This window comes from Vespa crabro, chromosome 20 (genome assembly GCF_910589235.1).
Source record: "Vespa crabro chromosome 20, iyVesCrab1.2, whole genome shotgun sequence".
NCBI classification, from domain to species: Eukaryota; Metazoa; Arthropoda; class Insecta; order Hymenoptera; family Vespidae; genus Vespa; species Vespa crabro.
The window spans coordinates 3,685,968-3,704,002 of NC_060974.1; the positions used below are offsets into that span (position 1 = coordinate 3,685,968).

The 18,035-nt window shown below is 29.4% G+C and overlaps 2 protein-coding genes and 1 long non-coding RNA gene across 3 annotated transcripts in view; 2 read left to right on the plus strand and 1 right to left on the minus strand.

The window, feature by feature from the left end:
* The first annotated feature begins 220 nt into the window (after nucleotides 1-220).
* LOC124431036 overlaps nucleotides 221-18,035 on the plus strand; it is an 18,855-nt gene continuing 1,040 nt past the window's right edge. Inside the window, exons 1-2 of the long non-coding RNA XR_006943893.1 lie at nucleotides 221-360; nucleotides 445-628. This is a non-coding gene — a long non-coding RNA (uncharacterized LOC124431036). The remainder of the gene's footprint in view (nucleotides 361-444; nucleotides 629-18,035) is intronic.
* On the minus strand, nucleotides 956-16,996 carry LOC124431031 (cytochrome P450 4c3-like). Its single transcript, XM_046978392.1, has 8 exons — nucleotides 16,127-16,996; nucleotides 8,395-8,592; nucleotides 6,307-6,489; nucleotides 3,400-3,469; nucleotides 2,908-3,034; nucleotides 2,515-2,751; nucleotides 1,733-1,895; nucleotides 956-1,570 (listed from the first exon to the last, which is right to left on the minus strand). Exons 1-8 carry the CDS (start codon nucleotides 16,314-16,316, stop codon nucleotides 1,230-1,232), a joined length of 1,509 nt encoding a protein of 502 aa, XP_046834348.1. The 5' UTR covers nucleotides 16,317-16,996; the 3' UTR covers nucleotides 956-1,229.
* On the plus strand, nucleotides 3,455-5,259 carry LOC124431033. The gene is made up of 2 exons (XM_046978394.1): nucleotides 3,455-4,235; nucleotides 4,685-5,259. The coding sequence occupies exons 1-2, from the start codon at nucleotides 3,909-3,911 to the stop codon at nucleotides 4,913-4,915; spliced, it is 558 nt and encodes a 185-aa protein (XP_046834350.1). The 5' UTR covers nucleotides 3,455-3,908; the 3' UTR covers nucleotides 4,916-5,259.

Below are 18,035 nucleotides of genomic sequence, written 5' to 3' on the forward strand. Positions count from 1 at the left end.
TTTATTTGTGACGATCTCGTCGCGACTGTTACGCCTCCTCCGGCAAGACATATAACTAACATGCCTCAGCGCCACCAAACGCACACGTGAGAAACCAAGTAAACAAAGTAAAAGACAACAAAGATTTTAAAAACAAAGGAGACAGCAAAGACCCCAGTAATACAAGAGATATCATTCAGTCTTCCTTCGACTCTTCTAGAGATCACAGTCATACATGGTAGAAGTCATAGTATGATTATACCTACTGTATATCGAACAAAACTAAACAAACATATTACAATTATTACTTACTGTGCAAATTGTTCTTTCTACATAATGGGACCACGATAAATCCACATATAAAAATTACTGCAGTCTATCGTAAGTAAGACGAATTAAAATCCGATAGATAAAATAGGATCAACAAATATTATTACCTAGAGCGTTCAAATCTTTATAATTTAGTGATATGTAGGTAACTAAGAAAACATCTTTGGCGCCATCTGTAATACTAGAGACAAGTTTAATGGACGCTTTCAAGAATTGAATACTTGCGCCGTCTATGTCACGTGACTAAATTCGAAGTAGAGATTATTATGGAACTAAACATAGGAAGGATAACATCGAATTAGAGAAGTCAGAGACAATTGTAAGTAAAATAACTTTCTTATTAAAAATAATATTTCATTCGTGTTATATATATATATATGTATAAATCGCTTAAACATATTATGATTACATTAACAAAGTTGTTATAACAATATCATTACGTCGTAATTTTTAAACGCCAATTACATAACCTATACTTTTCAAAAGGTTACATATCCTTTGTATATATATATATTTAATATTACAAAAATACATATTCTCCATATTTTATATATATTTCTATCTTTTTCTTTATGTTTGTATTTTTTTTAAGATATCACACGTTAGTTTTTCGATATAATTGAAGAAAATTACAATTCGTATGAGATAATTATTTAGTAACGAAATATCAATTACGACTAATTGTATAATTTAGCTTAAATTTAATCTATAATCTACAAGTATTTTATAAATCTATTTTAAACGATTCTGTTTAAACAAGACGATATACAAGGATGAAAATATGTTATTATCCGTCGTGCATATATATATATGTATATATACATAGATATATTATAGGACGTCCATTTTGATAATGGAAAAAAAAAAAAAAAAAAAAAAAAAAGAACAACAACAAACAAACAAACTAATTATATTCGAAATCATCGCGTTCTTGGTGTAATTTTTAATTTTATTCCGTCCTTATTAACGAGAACTAATTCGGATATAAGACGAAGTTTGTCTTCGGTAATTAACGATTCGATATGATAAGACTTTAATATCGATAAGATGAACACTTTAACGACTATTGTCGCGAATTTCGATCCTATACAATTGCGTGATCCCGCGCTGAATGGTATGAACGTGTACGACGGTAATTTAGGGCTACTTGGTAAAAATCTTTCGGGTTTGTAGACATCGGGATCGGGAAAATAGCGAACGTCTCGATGTAACAGATATGAGTTTATTAGGACCGTCGAACCAACTGGAATATTGTGTCCCACTAAACGAAGAAGAAGAAGAAGAAGAAGAAGATGAAGATAAAAAAATAAACAAGAAATCGATGAAAATATTCTCCTAATTTTTTCTTTTTTCTTTTTTTAATTGATAAAAAAAAAAAAAAAAGAAAAATTTAGAATTTAATTGTCATGTATATAATACTTACGTATTTTAATGGGATTATAAATTTGTCTGGCGATTAATGGAACCACCGGGTAGAGACGCCATGATTCTTTGATGCATGCGTCCAATAGAACTAATTTGTTCAATGTTTCTAACGTTATTTCTTTGTCACCAACAATCTCGTCATATTCGTCTAGGATTTGTTCCTAAAAATTTTGTAAATGTTATTTAACGATTAACATTATTATAATTATATAAAATTTCATTGATTATTAATACGAATGTTGTTATTATATATTAATTAATTAATTAATTAATTAATTATATATATATATATACGCATATATTATATCGTTGTTAATATATTATTAAATTTAATTTAAATTTTAATTCAATTTAATATAATAAATATGTCGAATGAATCGTTAATTTATTAATAATAATAATAATAATAATAATAATAATAATAATAATAATAATAATAAATATATCGAGTCTTTTGATTTGGTTATTTTTTTCTTTCTTTCTTTCTTTTTTTCTTTTTTTTTTTCTTTCTTTCGAAAAATAGGGCACAAAAATGTAGTTCATATAGATTAATATTATATACATTATATTGATCGTTAAATCGTATTATTTAATATTTTAATTATTAAATAAAATTTAATGATTCATATTTAGAGTAGTTAGTTGTAAATAAATTTATTTATTTTTTTGTTTTAATTTGAACCTTTTTTTTTGTCTTTTTTTTTCCCTTTAAAAAGATGTGTTACCAAAAAAAATAAAAAAAAATAAAAAAAGAAAAGTAAAGTTTAAATTAATAAAAACCTGATATTCGGGTCGTCTTCCCAAAGCATACAATATCCAGGATATGCTTGTAGCTGTTGTATCGTGGCCAGCAAACATAAACGTATTGACCTCATCGCGAATGTTAGTATCAGTCAAGATTGTACCGTTTTTCGATATTTCTAATAAAAAATCCAACAGAGCACGATGTTTCTTTATTGGTTTGTTAGAATCGTCATTTTGATTGTTTATCCATTCCTGTTTTCTTTCGGCTATAATCTAAATAGGATAAAAGATTTAAATTATTTAAATATTAATATTTAATTATATTAACAGACACATTCACGTATATATACATATGTATACGTATATATGTATATGTATATATATATGTATATCTTTATATATTGATTATATGTATTAACATTGTTTTACCTTATCAACGAAACTATGAATAACTTTAAGAGCATGATCGTGTTCTCTTCCTAATTTTGTCAATCTGAATATCAAGTTGAACGATGTCCAAACATTTGTAAATCTATACTGCATGATTTGAGACATTCTAAAATAGATTTTAGAAAGAGGAATTTAGAAATTGTTTCAACTTTTATTATTATTATTGTTGTTATTGTTATTATAACAATTTTCTTATATTATAACTTCTATTATTATTAATAATATAATTTTATTATATTATAATATTTTATTTCATTGAGTATTAACATTTTGTAGATTATACTATTAATAATAATAGTAATAATAATAATAATAATAACAATAATAATTTTTTTACAATAATAACAATAACTGAGAAATTATTATTAATTGTTATCATCATTACCATCATCATCATCATTATTGTTATTGTTATTATTGTGAAAAAAAGAAAAGTCAGAAAAAAGAAACAAAAAATTTATATATGCTTACCTGGTCACAGCCAAAACGTATTCGTTGAAAAAATTAGTTTGCGCATTAAGTTGGTACTCCATAGCACTGTCTATAAAAAAGAAAGAAAAAAAAAAACAAAAAAAAAAAACAAAAAAAAAAGAAAAATGAAAGAAAAGAAAACAAAAAGGAAGAAAAAAAAATAAGAAAAGTAAACGAATTTTTTGAAATGATAAAATGCACAAAGTGAAATTAGGATTAAATGGATAAATACAGATGGCGCGATGTAATCGATTAGAGATTCTCATTTATTCGATCGAATATAAATTTTTTTCTTTCTTTCTTTTTTCCTTTTTTTTTTTTTTTTTATTGACACTTAAAGGTTAAATAACTAATAAAAAGATTTTCCTTTCAGGATAATTATATTCAAAATTCGTCGTTTTAATTTTTTCTTTTTTCTCTCTTTTCTTTTTTTTGGTTTTTTTTTTCCTCTTTTTTTTCTTTTTGTTTTTAAATTCAATGCACGAACGAATTGACGTCAGAGTCATTAAATGGCCACCTTATTTTCAACGAGTTCAAATTTATGGGATCGATTCGAATCGATGGATTCTCGATTGGGACGATTCGAAAGTAGACCTTTCAATGGTGGACAACAACAACAACGACCGTCGTCGAGTAAATTTAAAGGTGAAAAAAATTTAATTGAAAAATCGATAAATTACGAACGATCTAATAATAGTCAAGCCGATAAGAAAATTTTATCGACGAGGAAGAGGCATGTGAATTATTATATTTCGAATGAACCATCGTCCTCGTCACCAATGATCTCTACAAAAAGTCTCAGGAATGTTTCGAACAACAAGGACAATTCTTTCAAAGTACGAATTCCTTTAGTATGTCTTTCGACATTTTCCCCCTTCCCCTTTTTTTTTCGTTTTGTTTTATTTTATTTTTATTTTTTTAATAGGTTTTTTTTTTTTTTTTTTTTTTTTTTTTTTTATATGGAATTAAATACTTCCAGCTCGCCTGAGGACTTTATTGCCTCACAATAATTTTAATTTCTGACTTGTAGTCGGTTAATCAGTTTTTTTTTCTTTTTCTTTTTCTTTCTTTCTTTCTTTCTTTTTTTCTTTCCTTTTTTTTTTTTTTGCGAGATAGAAAGCGATTTCGATCAACAAGAAATATCATGAAAGTTTCATGAAAAAAGATTTGTGCGTCCTAGCGAACGCCATCTTAGCCATGTCGTTTGTTTTTCTTTCGTTCATTTTTGCAATTTTTCTTTTCCTTTCTTAAAACCGTAACTCATATTTTCTATTACGATAATCAGGTAAAGACGTCGGCCTTACTCTACGAGATAACAGAACGTATAAATCGATTGGCACAACCGCGCATACGAACGAACGTTCTCGATCCAACAGAAAATCGTACAAATTTGAATAAAAAAATTCCAAAGGCAACGCCAAGAATTCTCGAACTTTCGAAACCAAAAACAATTTACGTGCCACCATCTAAATTACTTCATTACGTCGCACCGGCTGCTTTATTGGCAACTCGTTAGTAAACGCACACACACATACGAATGTATATATATAATAATTTTTTTCATTTTTTATCATTTTTTTTCTTTCTCCACCCACTCACCCATTCCTCTACTTCCTACACACACACACACACATACACACGAATATATATATATATATAATTATTTTTCTATTTTTTATCATTTTTTTTCTTTCTCCACCCACTCAACCACTCCTCTATATTACACACGCGTGCACACATACATGCATGCATACACATACGCCCACAAAAAGAAAAAATGTTCTCCTCACTTCGTTAATAATTATTTTTATTTATTTATTTATTTTTCCTTTTTTTTTTTTTTTTTTTTTTTTTTTTTAATAACAAATATTTAGCAACCGAACGTATAATAGAATTATCAAGACCGAAGAGGAATCAAAAGAGGACGTTTATGAGAAAAAAGAGAAAATTAATTTATGCCCCGTGCAATTCGAGGATATTGTATTTGGCGCGTGCAAAAAGTTCGAAATTTTATGATCTAGAAACAACGTCCTCGGGACATGGAAAATTATTCAGGTAATAATATCTCGCGTGGAGGGTATAGAAATCCAAAAAAAGAAAAAGAAAAAAAAAAACAAAAATAAAAAATAAAATCCTCGTAAAAAACAAACAAAAAGGAAAAAGAGAAAATTCGATCGAAGTCCTTAGGTAGTTAGCATAATAAAAGAGAAAACAATAATAATAATAAATAAATAAATAAATAAATAAATAAATAAATAATATATATATATATATGATAACAATAAAAAAAAATATATATATATATATGAATAATAGTAATAATTAAATATAAAAAATAAAAACAAAAAAAAAAAAACAAAAAATAAATAAATTTAGGACGGAAAGAGAGAAGTCGAGGAAGGTGACGAATAATATGAGGAATTCGACATTAGAAAAATCTACGAAGGAATTTATTTATAAGACGAATCGTACGAGCAAAAACGTGAGACGGGAAAGGTTGACGATGAGGAAGTGGAAGAGAAAGGGAAGATGGAGAAGTAGGGGAGATACTGTTAGACAGGATCCAAGGTCCTCGAACTCCGATAGAACGGTCATTACTATCGGTCAGGACTATGATCCCTATGAAAGTATAACGAGGAAAAGTAAATCGAAGAAGAGTAAGAGGATTAGGAGATGGAAGAGAAGGAGGAGGAGTAGGAGGAGGGGGAGAAGGAAGGAAGAAGAAGAAACAGAAGAAGAAAAAGAAAAGAAACGAAAGCAAATAAAAAAAAAGAAAAAGAAAAAAAGAATTCTCTCGGCGCAGAATTAAAACGATCATGTGAATCTATTTGAAAGGTATAAGTAATAATAAATCTTTAACGGCGATTGATAAATGTTAAAAGTTCAAATGACAAAGTAAATACTTACCACAAATCACGTCTAACATAGCACGTTTTGCATATGGTACGATGTCGAAGCTCTTGCCAATCTCTTTCTTGAGACAGCTGATCATAATTTTAACCTCATTCGTAGCGCTATTGAGATAATCCTCAAGGAGGCCACTGTGAAAGGTCGGTGTTAGTAACTTCCTACTGTGATACCAAACCTCGCCTGAAAATAAAAAGAATATATATATATATATATATATATATATATATATATATATATATATATATATATATATACACATGTACACACATACATACATACACGTGTGCATGTGTATATATATGTATACGGAGACATACAGACATACATAAATTGAAGATAAATATCTTAAACGAGATTTGTGTTAAATTAACGATTTATTCCATTTATACGAAATATTTTTATATTATGCAAACATATTTGTCATCTTTCTGTGTCTCTCTCTCTCTCTCTCTCTTTTTCTCTCTGTGACATTTTCTATCTTCATTGATATCATCATCATCATCACGATTGTTCGATAAATAAAGCTAATAGTTCCTGCGATAATTTCGAATCTCAAGGAAAAAAGAAATTATATAATATTGTTCTCGAATAATTTGAATAATACCAATACTCTTTTTTTTTAAGCTTGTAGTTTTACTTTCATTAAGAAAAGAAAATTAATAGTAATAATAATAATAATAATATGCATAAAAAAGTTTCAGGAATGAGTGACCTTTGATTTTGACCCAGGATTATGTGGGTCAAAAGTTTCTATATGATTAAAAAAGATCATAAGGAAAGAAAGAAAAAGAAAAAGAGAAAACAAAAAAGAGAGTGAAAAAGAGAAAGAGAAGAAAAATGATATGAAATAATGATAAGTCTAAAAATTTTCGTAGAAAAACGAGTGACTAATTAATATGTAATTTAAGAAAAAAAAAAAAAAAAAAAGAAAAAAAAATGTTTTCTAAAAAAAAAAATTTATTCAGTCTGCTCAGGAATTTTTTGTGAATCCGATCTATATTTGGAATCTCGTTTTGAAATGATAATACAACGATGTTTTATCAATCGACGAAATTGAAAAAAAAAAAAAAAAAGAAAAGATTCTCTCTCTCTCTCTCTCTCTCTCTCTATCTCTATCTCTTTGTCTATTACGTTAGCGTTTAAACAAACCAAAATGAGAAGTTAGATCGATGTTTCAAAATTCGTCGAATTTCCAAATTTCAAATTTTTTCATATTTGACATTATGACCTTGATATTTATTCTTATTTATTATAACAGATAGTCGATAGATTTCAAACGATTTATATTTTGTTAAGACGCGAAAGAAACTAGTTGCCTCGAGCATAGATCGACGATTTCATTTTAGAAATCTTTCGAATGATTTCAGGACTCTCTCTCTCCCTCTCTCTATATATATATATATATATATATATATATATATATGTATGTATGTATGTATGTATGTATGTATGTATGTATGTATGTATATAAATATGTATATAAAGAAAAAACGAAAGAAAAAAAGAAAAGATAAATGAATAAAAATCCAGAAAAAGAAGAAGAAGAAAGAAAAAAAAAAAAAAAGAAAAAAGCAAAAATCAGACGCTAACCGAATCCTCGCGATTTTTCTACTTTAAAATTCCATTCGAAAGTAAACCGGTATTATAAAAGATGAATATAACATTGTAGATAAAAAGGTCAATCGTGTTCGGTGTAACCTTTCCACGTTTCCTATTTTTTTTCTTTCTTTCTTTCTTTCTTTTTTTTTCTAATTTTTATTTCTTTTTCCTCTCTTTTTTCTCTTATCTTTTTCGTCCTTTTCTTTTTTTCCTTCTCGAAATTTTTTTCCTCCATTTTTTTCTCTTTTCTAACTCCTTTCTTTTTTTTTTTTTTTTTCATTTTCTCTCTCTCTCTCTCTTCCTTATTTGTCCCTAGTATTACGTAATCGAAAGGAATTATTGGCTTTCCTTGGATCGATTAGAAAGGAATGCCAATGATATAAAAATAAAAATAAAAATAAAAATAAAAATAAAAATAAAAATAAAAATAAAAGTGGAAAGAAAAAAAAAAAGAAAAGAAACGAAATATTCGACTTTCACGCTTACCGTTACTGGTGATTAATCCATTGCCAAGCCATGGATTTAGGTATTTGTAATCGAAGCTTTTATTTATATGAATCCTGCTACTTAGTAAAGGTTGGACCGTTTCAACTTTGTAAAGAAAGATGAAGGGACGTATACCGACCCAAACTAAAAATATATCACCAAATCGGTGGCTCCATTTGACCAGATTTGTAAAGAATTCTGTAAATTAATAAACAAGGATTATCATTTAAGGGTTTAAAAGATCAAAAGAAGAAAAAAGAAACAAGAAAAAATCGTTAGGGAGAAAAGTTGATAAGAAATAATCAATTAAAAAATAATAATATATCTCTGAGATATATAGTACAAAATTAAATTCTTCTTGTTTTATTTTTTCTATCGAAACATAACAATTGGATTCAATATATATATATATAAATGATAATAATTAAATATATAAATAATATAAAAGCATTGCTATACTTTGTTTTAATCTCACACGATACATGTACGTAATATATATATATATATATATATATATATATATATAGATATATATATTGTATCAAATTTTTGTCAAATTCGACGTTAAAAATCGAATATCAAACGTCTGATAGAACACATCGAATTATTAAATACATAAATAAATATTTTTAATAAAACGTGACATTGCAATATCAACAATAATTCAAAAAATACGAACGTTCGGATAATGCTACATTGTGATAGCACGATATCGTATAACCCCGACGAATTAATATTTTCATTAAAAATATTACGAGATATGGGTCAGTAGTTAGTCTAAAGGATTTTTAATTGTCCTAATACAAGGAAGAAAAGAATTCGTGGGAATAATTTGTGATTTGTTGTTTGCCAAGTCTTTGATGGTCATTGACCTCTCTCTTTCTCTCTCTTTCTCTCTTACTCGTGGCATATAAGTAGGGCTTTTGCAGCTACATATATATATATATACATCATATACATATATACATATATCGAGGCAAACAATCAACGCTATTATCGTTAGCTTCTAGGCATCTTCGTTGCTCACTTCGTTGCAAATATGAGAGAAAGAGAAAGATATAGATAGTGATAGAAAGAGAGAGAGAGGAAGAGAGAGAGAGAGAGAGAGAGAGAGAGAGGGATGAGAGTGGGAGAAAGAACGGAAAAGGGAGTGAGGGAAGGGGCTAAGGGTAGGAGGAGGGGAAGAGAAGAACGGTGGACGGTGCTGCACGTGCAGCATGTTGCTTGCGTTGGTAAAAGGAGTGCTAAAGTCTGATGGCGCACTGACCGGACGTTGACCGTAAAAATGGGCAAGGCACGTGTATTTGCACCGAGGACGACGAGTTGCAGGCACCTCTATAACCATGGAGGAGAAAGACTGTGAGACCTTGGAAGTGCAATAATAATGGCGACGACTACAACGACAAGGACTACGAGGACGACTACGAAGAGGAGATAGAGGAGGATGTAGAGATGGATGAGGATGAGGAAGAGGAGGAAGAGGAGAAGGAGGATGAGAAGGAGGATGAGAAGGAGGAGGATGTAGATACTGAAAATAAATATCCTTGAAAGGTTCCTCGATAATCTATTTTAATTCGTTTCGAAACGAATAAGAAAGTAATCGTGTCAAACCCTTCTCCATCTATCTCCTCATCTCATCCCCTCTAAGAGAAGATATTTAACCCTTTTAAGAAAGAGACAGAGAGAGAGAGAGAGAGAAAGAGAGAGATCATATTTTTCTTTTATTTCGTTTCTTTTTTTTTTCTTTTTTTTTTTTATTGCCCTCTACGAATCTTCAAATTACACGAACAAGTAGTACATACAGGAGATTTGAATCATACGATTTATTTATTTTCGAACAATTTGAAATTAGAATTGAGTATATACGATCTTTTCTTTTTTTTTTTTTTGCGTTCGATTGATCATTGTTCGATCGTTTTATGATCGTATTTTGAACAATTTCAATTATCATATCGACGATATATCAAACAAGACAAATTTCGTCGTATGTTCAAAGCGATATATATATATATATATACATATTTTTTTTTTGTTTTCTTTTTTAATCACTTCCTATCTTATCACAGTCGGTTCTTCACGTGCGTTATGGTCTTTTTAATTTTTCTTTTCTTTTTCTTTTTCCTTCTTCTTTATTTATTTACTCAGAATCTAAAGTCAAAGTTGAAACGTTTAGATTAAATTCAAATAGTATGATATTTAAACTGCGTACATACGTATATACATAAAATACATACGTACATTTATTTATGTGTGTGTGTGTGTGTTTGTGTGTGTGTGTGTGCGTATGTATTTAGATAAATGTATGTATCGGATCGATTTATTGGCATAGTTTAATGTAAGAGCATGAAAGAAAGCAGGGTAGTCGAAAGTTTTGGCGCGAACCTTTTTAGGTGGGTTCTTGGGGGCACACGTGTTTCTACTACCATAATGCATCGTTTATATATACTATATACTATATGTATATACATATATATATATATATATAGTCGTGTGGTTCGCTTTGGGCCTCACCGAAATCCTCGAGCAGTCTGACTCGTCTTGCGTTTGTTCCACTTCCATCCATTGAACTTCCATTCATTCTCTCTTGCTCTCTCTCTTTCTCTCTCTCTCTCTCTCTCTCTCTCTCTTTCTCTTTTTCTCTATGTATTCATTAGATTATCCATTGGACAATTTTCAAACGATAGATATACATATAGACATAGACCTACGTATGTAAATGTAAGTGTCTGTGCAATTATGGGATTGATTGGTTCAAAGGGTCATTGGTTGGGTCAAAAGTTTTTTCTTGATACATTTTGAAGTAACGAAAAGAAAAAAAAAAAAGAAAAAGATTCATTCATTCTTTCCTTTCTCTTTTCTTTTCAAGAGAGAGAGAGAGAGAGAGAGAGAGAGAGAGAGAGAGAGAGAAAGAGAGAGAGAGATTAATTCAGGCTAATTCATGAATCTTCCTTTTTTTCTTTCTTTCTTTTTCTTGTGTTTTGTCTTTCTTTTTCTTTCCTTCTTTTTTGGGGGTTGAGGGTTGAAGGAGGGCGGAGGGAAGAGGGGTTTTGTATCAAATCGTCAAACTATTAAAACTTTTAGGGAAATTTCATTGCATGACTGAAAGAAATCTAAAAGTACTTCAGATTGATTTGACTCACCCTGTGAATACAATTCACACACACACACACACACACACACACACACACACACACATATATATATATACTCGTATTGAAAATGTGCTGAACTGTCTTTCAATCGAGAACGATCTTTATCTTTAATCTCGGATAACACTTGAAAACTCGTGTTACTTCGTTGAGGACAGATTTATCAGTGAAACGGATCAACGTATCTCTCCCGTTATTCGATTAGATTCGATGCAATTCGAATCTAATTAGAACTCAACGCGTTTTTCTTCTGTTCCTTTCTTTTCTTCTTTTATTTTCTCTCTCTCTCTCTCTCTCTCTCTCTCTCTCTCTTTTCTTTTTCTTTTTTTTTCTCTCTCTTTTTTTTTTCTTTTTTTTATTTTTTTTATTAATAAATTAATTAGTTCTCGGATCGAACGATCGATAGGCGGCGATGCGCGTGCAAGCACGCATCTAATACACGCAACGTAATAAGTTAGTATAAGTACTTAAGTTTTTATAATAATACTTAAGTTTTATAATAATATCATCTGCTCGATGCATATCAGTCATACTATTATATAAACTTTGCTTTTATATAATATACTATTATATAAAAAATATATATATATATGTGTGTGTGTGTGTGTGTGTACATATATCGATTTGAACTTTTATTTTCGTTCGATAATCAGGAAATGATCGTGAATGTGCAGAGAACATTTGTGATCGATAACATTTGCCTTTCTTCTCTTCTTTTCAAAAATCTTTTTACCAAAAAAAAAAAAAAAAAAAATAAGAAAAAGAGAGAGAGAGAGAGAGAGAGGGAGAGAGAGAGAGAGATTAATTTTTACTTAATAAAATTGACAATACGAAATTATAAATGTTTCACAATTCAACGAATTCGCGATCCGATCAATATATTTTTGCTACGCGTTAAATTTTTTTAATGAGACCGCGAAATGATAACTTCTACCTTACATCCCCGCCCCTTCTCTGTCGTCATCCCACCACCCCGTCCACCTCATCGCTACTTCATTGTCTCCCCGAAAGGAGAGGAATTTGATTAAAATTTCTACGAGATCTTTAAAAAAATTCTCGAATTGAACGTTTGTGCGTTTTAACAAAAAATATTACGCGCTAATTCCATACGTATGTATGTATATATGCACGTATGTATGCACATATGTATATATGTATGTATGTATGTATGTATGTATGTATGTATGTATGTATGTATTTATTTATGTGTGTATGTACATGAATTGAAATAATTATTGAATTCATATTATGATGCATTACGAAAAGAGGCAAAAAATAAAAAGAAAAGGAAAACAAAAAAGAATAAGGAATGTATTGGTTCTGCGATATCATTATTAATAATTATAATATTTATTGGCTAACATTGCGATAGGAACATTTCGGTTCAGAAAAAAATTGCATTGGGACAATCGTACGACTAAAACGAAGCTTTGTAATAATAAAGATAATGATGATGATAATGATAATGATGACGATGTTAATAATAATAATAATAATAATAATAATAATAATAATAATAATAATAATAATAATAATAACAGCAACAACAATAATAATAATAACTATTATTCTTTTTCTTTTTATCATTTCTTTTTTCCCTTATGTTTTTGTTTTCTTTCTTTTATTTTCCTTTTATCTTTTCATTTTTTTTTTCTTCTTTTTTTTTTTTTGATCGACGATACTGCAATAATTACAACTGTAACGATAATATAAATATTTATCAAGAATATATTTAATCTGAAATATCCCGTATGTGATATGTAATTACGTGTGTATATCATATATATGTATGTATGTATGTATGTATGTATGTATGTGCATATACATACGGACGTATATAATGAGCATCATTATTTATATATATATATATATATATATATATATATATATATATATATATACACATATAAATTTATAAAAGCGATAAAAATTTATTTCGTACGCGAATACCGCTGCGGGCCAGAGTTCGACATATAAAAAAGTTCAATAACATTTCATTTATAATCTCTCTCTCTCTCTCTCTCTCTCTCTCTCTCTCTCTCTCTCTCTCTCTCTCTCTCTCTTTCGTTGTACCAAATTAAAACTCAGCATGACTTTGTAATTTATATTAAAAATAATATGGGAACGGGTGTACAAAAAAATATGTACAAAAAAATAATAAATAGATACATACATATATATATATATATATATATATATATATATATATATATGTAGGACAATTCGTTCTTAATTTCAATACTCGAATCAATCTATGATGGTGTCATCAGGGGTTACGATCTCATCTGTAAAACATCGATTTGAAAATTTACTTAGCTAGTAAATTCGACTACTTTATCAACGAGACACATGAGTCATACAATAAGAATTATAGCCGTACTTTTATAGGAACATTAGTTGTGTCATATATATATATATATAAATATAAATATATATGTATAACTCTATATATATGTGTGTAAATCTCTTTCTCTCTTTCTTTCTGTTTCTTTTTCTTTGTCTGACTGGCTAGTTTGTTCCTAGCGAACGTCTAGCTTCTGTCTGCCACTAAAATTGATCCGACATTTCTTCATTGTCTTGTAAAAGATTCGCGTGACGCCATTCCTCCCACCCCTCTTTCCCCCCTTTTTTTCTTTTTAAGCGACCCTTTTTTCTCCCCACCTTCTCTCTTTCTCTCTCTCTCTCTCTCTCGTTCTTCCTCTTCGATGGATATATAATTGTATGCAATTACGTGGACAATACGCGTAGCCGTCATTCAGACCACGAACGGCCTCGACCCGTTTCTTTTCCTTCTTCTTCTTCTTCTTCTTCTTCTTATTTTCTCTCTTTTTTTTTTGCTTGCTTACTTGCTTGCTTTCTTTCTTTCTTTCTTTCTTTCTTTCTTTCTTTCTTTCTTTCTTTCTTTCTTTCTTTCTACTTACTCGCAAGAGAGAATATATCGGACGATTATTATTCAGCGATCAACCAGTGAACGAATCTTTTTTCTCTCTTTTTTTTCTTTAATTTTTATTTTTTATTTTTTTTTTTTTTTTTAATAATATATATATATATATATATATGTGCGTGCGTATGTGTATACAAGTGCGTGTATTTTTATGTGTACATATAGTTAAGTAATTTGACAAAACTTACACGTGTGCACATTGAGTTTCGATCGTTATCAGGATTATTTTATCAGAATCGAAAGACGATCGTTATTCAATCGGAATTCAATGCGAAAGTGATAACAATTAAACCGAACCGTAGATAATACACCGATGTGGTCAATCCGATAAGACAAACACAGACAAATATATATATATATATATATATATGTATACATATATACTAGGAAGTTCTAGGAGAGAATGAACACATTTATGATAACTTCTTAAGAAGTCTAATTAAGATTACAATTATTAGATTAAATAACCTCGTTATGACCAGGTACATGAGCGAAGATGGGGGGAGGGAGACAGGACAAAAGTTCTTAAGCGATATTACAAATGGATTATTACTTTTCTTTTCTTTTTTTTTTTTCGAGATAAGAAAAAACAAGAAACAAGATATCTAAGATCTGAGAGATGAATGAATAAAAAAAAAAAAGAAAAAAGACGAGACAACAAAGTCTCATTTTTGTTTACTCATCGTAAAAAATATTTTCTTTTTTTTTTTTTTTTTTTTTTTTTTTTTTTTGAATAATTTTGCGATCCGAAGGAAGGAAAGAAAGAAAGTATGAATGAAAAAGAAGAAGAGAAAGATCGAGTTGAATTACTTTTTAATATTACTTAGAAATTTGATGATCCGTCCCTCCCTCTCCTCCCTCCCATCAATCCTTATTCCCTTTTCTCGCGTCACCGTCATCCCGATTACTTCGATAAGCGTAGTTTCGATCATTTGATTACTTTTTTCAAACTAATTGTTATATTTTGAATTCGCAAAAAAGAAGAAGATGCAAAAGTAAGGAAAACATTAAATAATAATAGCTTGAGAAAAGTTACATGAAAAAAGGAACATAATTGATTCTTAATATTGGCCTGAAGGGACTTTTGATCCCACCCGTAGTACTTTCTCGTTGACTCATTCACTGATTATTTAACTTAATCTTTTTAGATAAGTTTCTTTCTGCTTTCTTCTTTTTTTTTCTCTCTCTCTCTTTCGTTCTGATTATAAAACTAATAGGATCCTAATTGCTCATCTAAAAATATTTCAAAACCGTCCGATCGTCGTTGTCATCGTCAACGATGACGACTTTTGAACGAACCTATATTATAGTTCGTATCATTAGCGTTATATCATTAGAACGTTATATATAATTAGTTCTATTCGTATCTATTTAATATCGATTAAGTCCGTCAATCGATTATGCGCGAGTATTCTTGATTAAACGCTAAGTATCATTGGAAAATTTTAATAAAACGAAAAATTTTTCTTCATTATTTCTTTTAAATTTTATGAATATAAATTAATTAAATATATATATATATATACATATATATATTAATAATATTTATATATTATATACTTATAATTAAATTTATTATATATATATATATATATATATATATATATATATATAATGTATGTACATATGCATAGCTTACCTTCCAAAGTGGAATTTAATTGATAGGCATTCCCAATTATCGGCAAAGATATTGGCTGAGGTATATTCCTAACAGCGTAAATAAATTGTCCACGTTGTATGGCGAATGTCAGTATCATCAGTAGCAAACAGGATGACAAGATCAAGGTAATCCAGGAGCCATCGAAGAACAGTTGAATGGCGGACGACATCTTGTAATATCACTTCTTCTAAATTTATTCTTGTCAATTTAGATATATAAAACACTTGTGCTTAATGTTTAATAATAATTTTTCTAATAATTCAATTCTAATCTCTGTTGAGAGATTACTTGATTTTCCTTTTTCCTCTTTTTTTTTTTCCACCTTTTCTTCTCCTTTTCCTTATTTTATTTCCTTTCTACTTTTTCTATTTCTTTCTTTTCTTTTTTTTTTTTTTTTGACTTCCTTTCACTTTATCAAACTTCCCTTTTAAATTTTTAATCGAGATCACTTCTTACACACGTTTTTTTTTTTTGTTTTATCTTTCTGCATCTATTTCTTTCTTTCTCTTTCTTTCTCACACACACACACACACACACAATTTCTCTCTCTCTCTCTCTCTCTCTCTCTCTCTCTTTCTTTCCCTCTTTGTTTCTCTTTTTATTTCTCTCTTTGGTAAAGATCGTACGATCGATCGTTCGATCGTTCGAACGAATAAGGAAATACGATTGAAATGATCTATCGGTTATCTAGAGAGATAGGTTGAAATTTTTCACGATAAAACTACTTTCTGGATCTCTATGGGGTAACTTTTATATAAATCAAAATTTTTATCCCAACGTATTAATATTATTATTATTATTATTATTATTATTATTATTATTATTATTATTACTATTATTATTATTAGTGCACTCACGCGAAAAATCGATAAAAATCTTTTTATATGACCAAATACAAACGTATAAATGTATATATGTACATATATATATATATATGTATCTATTCACGTTTATATATATATATATATGTATATTTATATATATATATATATATATATATATATGTTTCTATCACTGTTTGAAATTGAAATGTGTATAAGACGCCTGTCAAGAAGTGACTCCCTCTCGTTGTACGAAAGAACCGCCCTTATATACTAGCGAATGCTCCGAGTACTACAACGAATGGTCAGCGGCTAGCTCTTCCACCAATAGAAACAAACACGCGCGAGGCGGCAACGTTCGAACGCGTGCATCTCTCTCTCTCTCTCTCTCTCTCTCTGTCTCCTCTCTCCCTTTCTCTCTCTCTTTTTCTCTCTTTTTCTCTCTCTCTCTCTCTCTGTTACATAGCTATGCACGTGTAAAAACGTATGCACAGGACAACGTAATCACGTGTATCTGATATATAAGAAGAGTGAGAGAGAGAGAGAGAGAAAGAGAGAGAGTGACAGAGATAGAGAGAGAGAGAGAGAGAGAGAGAGAGAGAGAGAGAGAGAGCAAGAAAGTGAGGGAAGGAGGAAAGAGAGGGAGAGAGAATGCGCCCTCTCCGAGAGCTAGTGGCATCGAGTTCGCTTTCAAGGATTTCCTACGAGTGAAGACTATCGCTTTAAGATATGTATACTACGTGAGATTTCTTCTTTGCACGCAGGACTTTATCTTGAAGAATTATATTTCAATCGTTATGATCGATAACTTGTTTCTTTTTTTGTCTTTTCATTTTCTTTCCGTTGTTTCTTTCTCTCTCTCTCTCTCTCTCTCTCTCTCTCTCTCTCTCTCTCTTTTGCTCTCGTTTTCCTTTTCTTTTTTCCGCGTACATCTCTTTCTTGTCAATTACAACTTAGGGATATATGGAATATATATAATCTACATGAACATTATCATTTACAAATATTACAATGTCATGAATATTTATTTCATTTCCTTTTTTTCCTTTTTCCTTGCTCTTTTTTTC

Coding starts and splice junctions, on each gene's coding strand:
- LOC124431033 (XM_046978394.1), top strand. CDS start 3,909: ATGGCCACCTTATTTTCAACGAGTTCAAATTTATGGGATCGATTCGAA. Junction 4,236..4,684: donor ACAAGGACAATTCTTTCAAA/GTACGAATTCCT, acceptor TACGATAATCAG/GTAAAGACGTCGGCCTTACT.
- LOC124431031 (XM_046978392.1), bottom strand. CDS start 16,316: ATGTCGTCCGCCATTCAACTGTTCTTCGATGGCTCCTGGATTACCTTG. Junction 3,035..3,399: donor TACGTTTTGGCTGTGACCAG/GTAAGCATATAT, acceptor AATCTATTTTAG/AATGTCTCAAATCATGCAGT. Junction 1,896..2,514: donor GAAGACGACCCGAATATCAG/GTTTTTATTAAT, acceptor CAAAATTTTTAG/GAACAAATCCTAGACGAATA.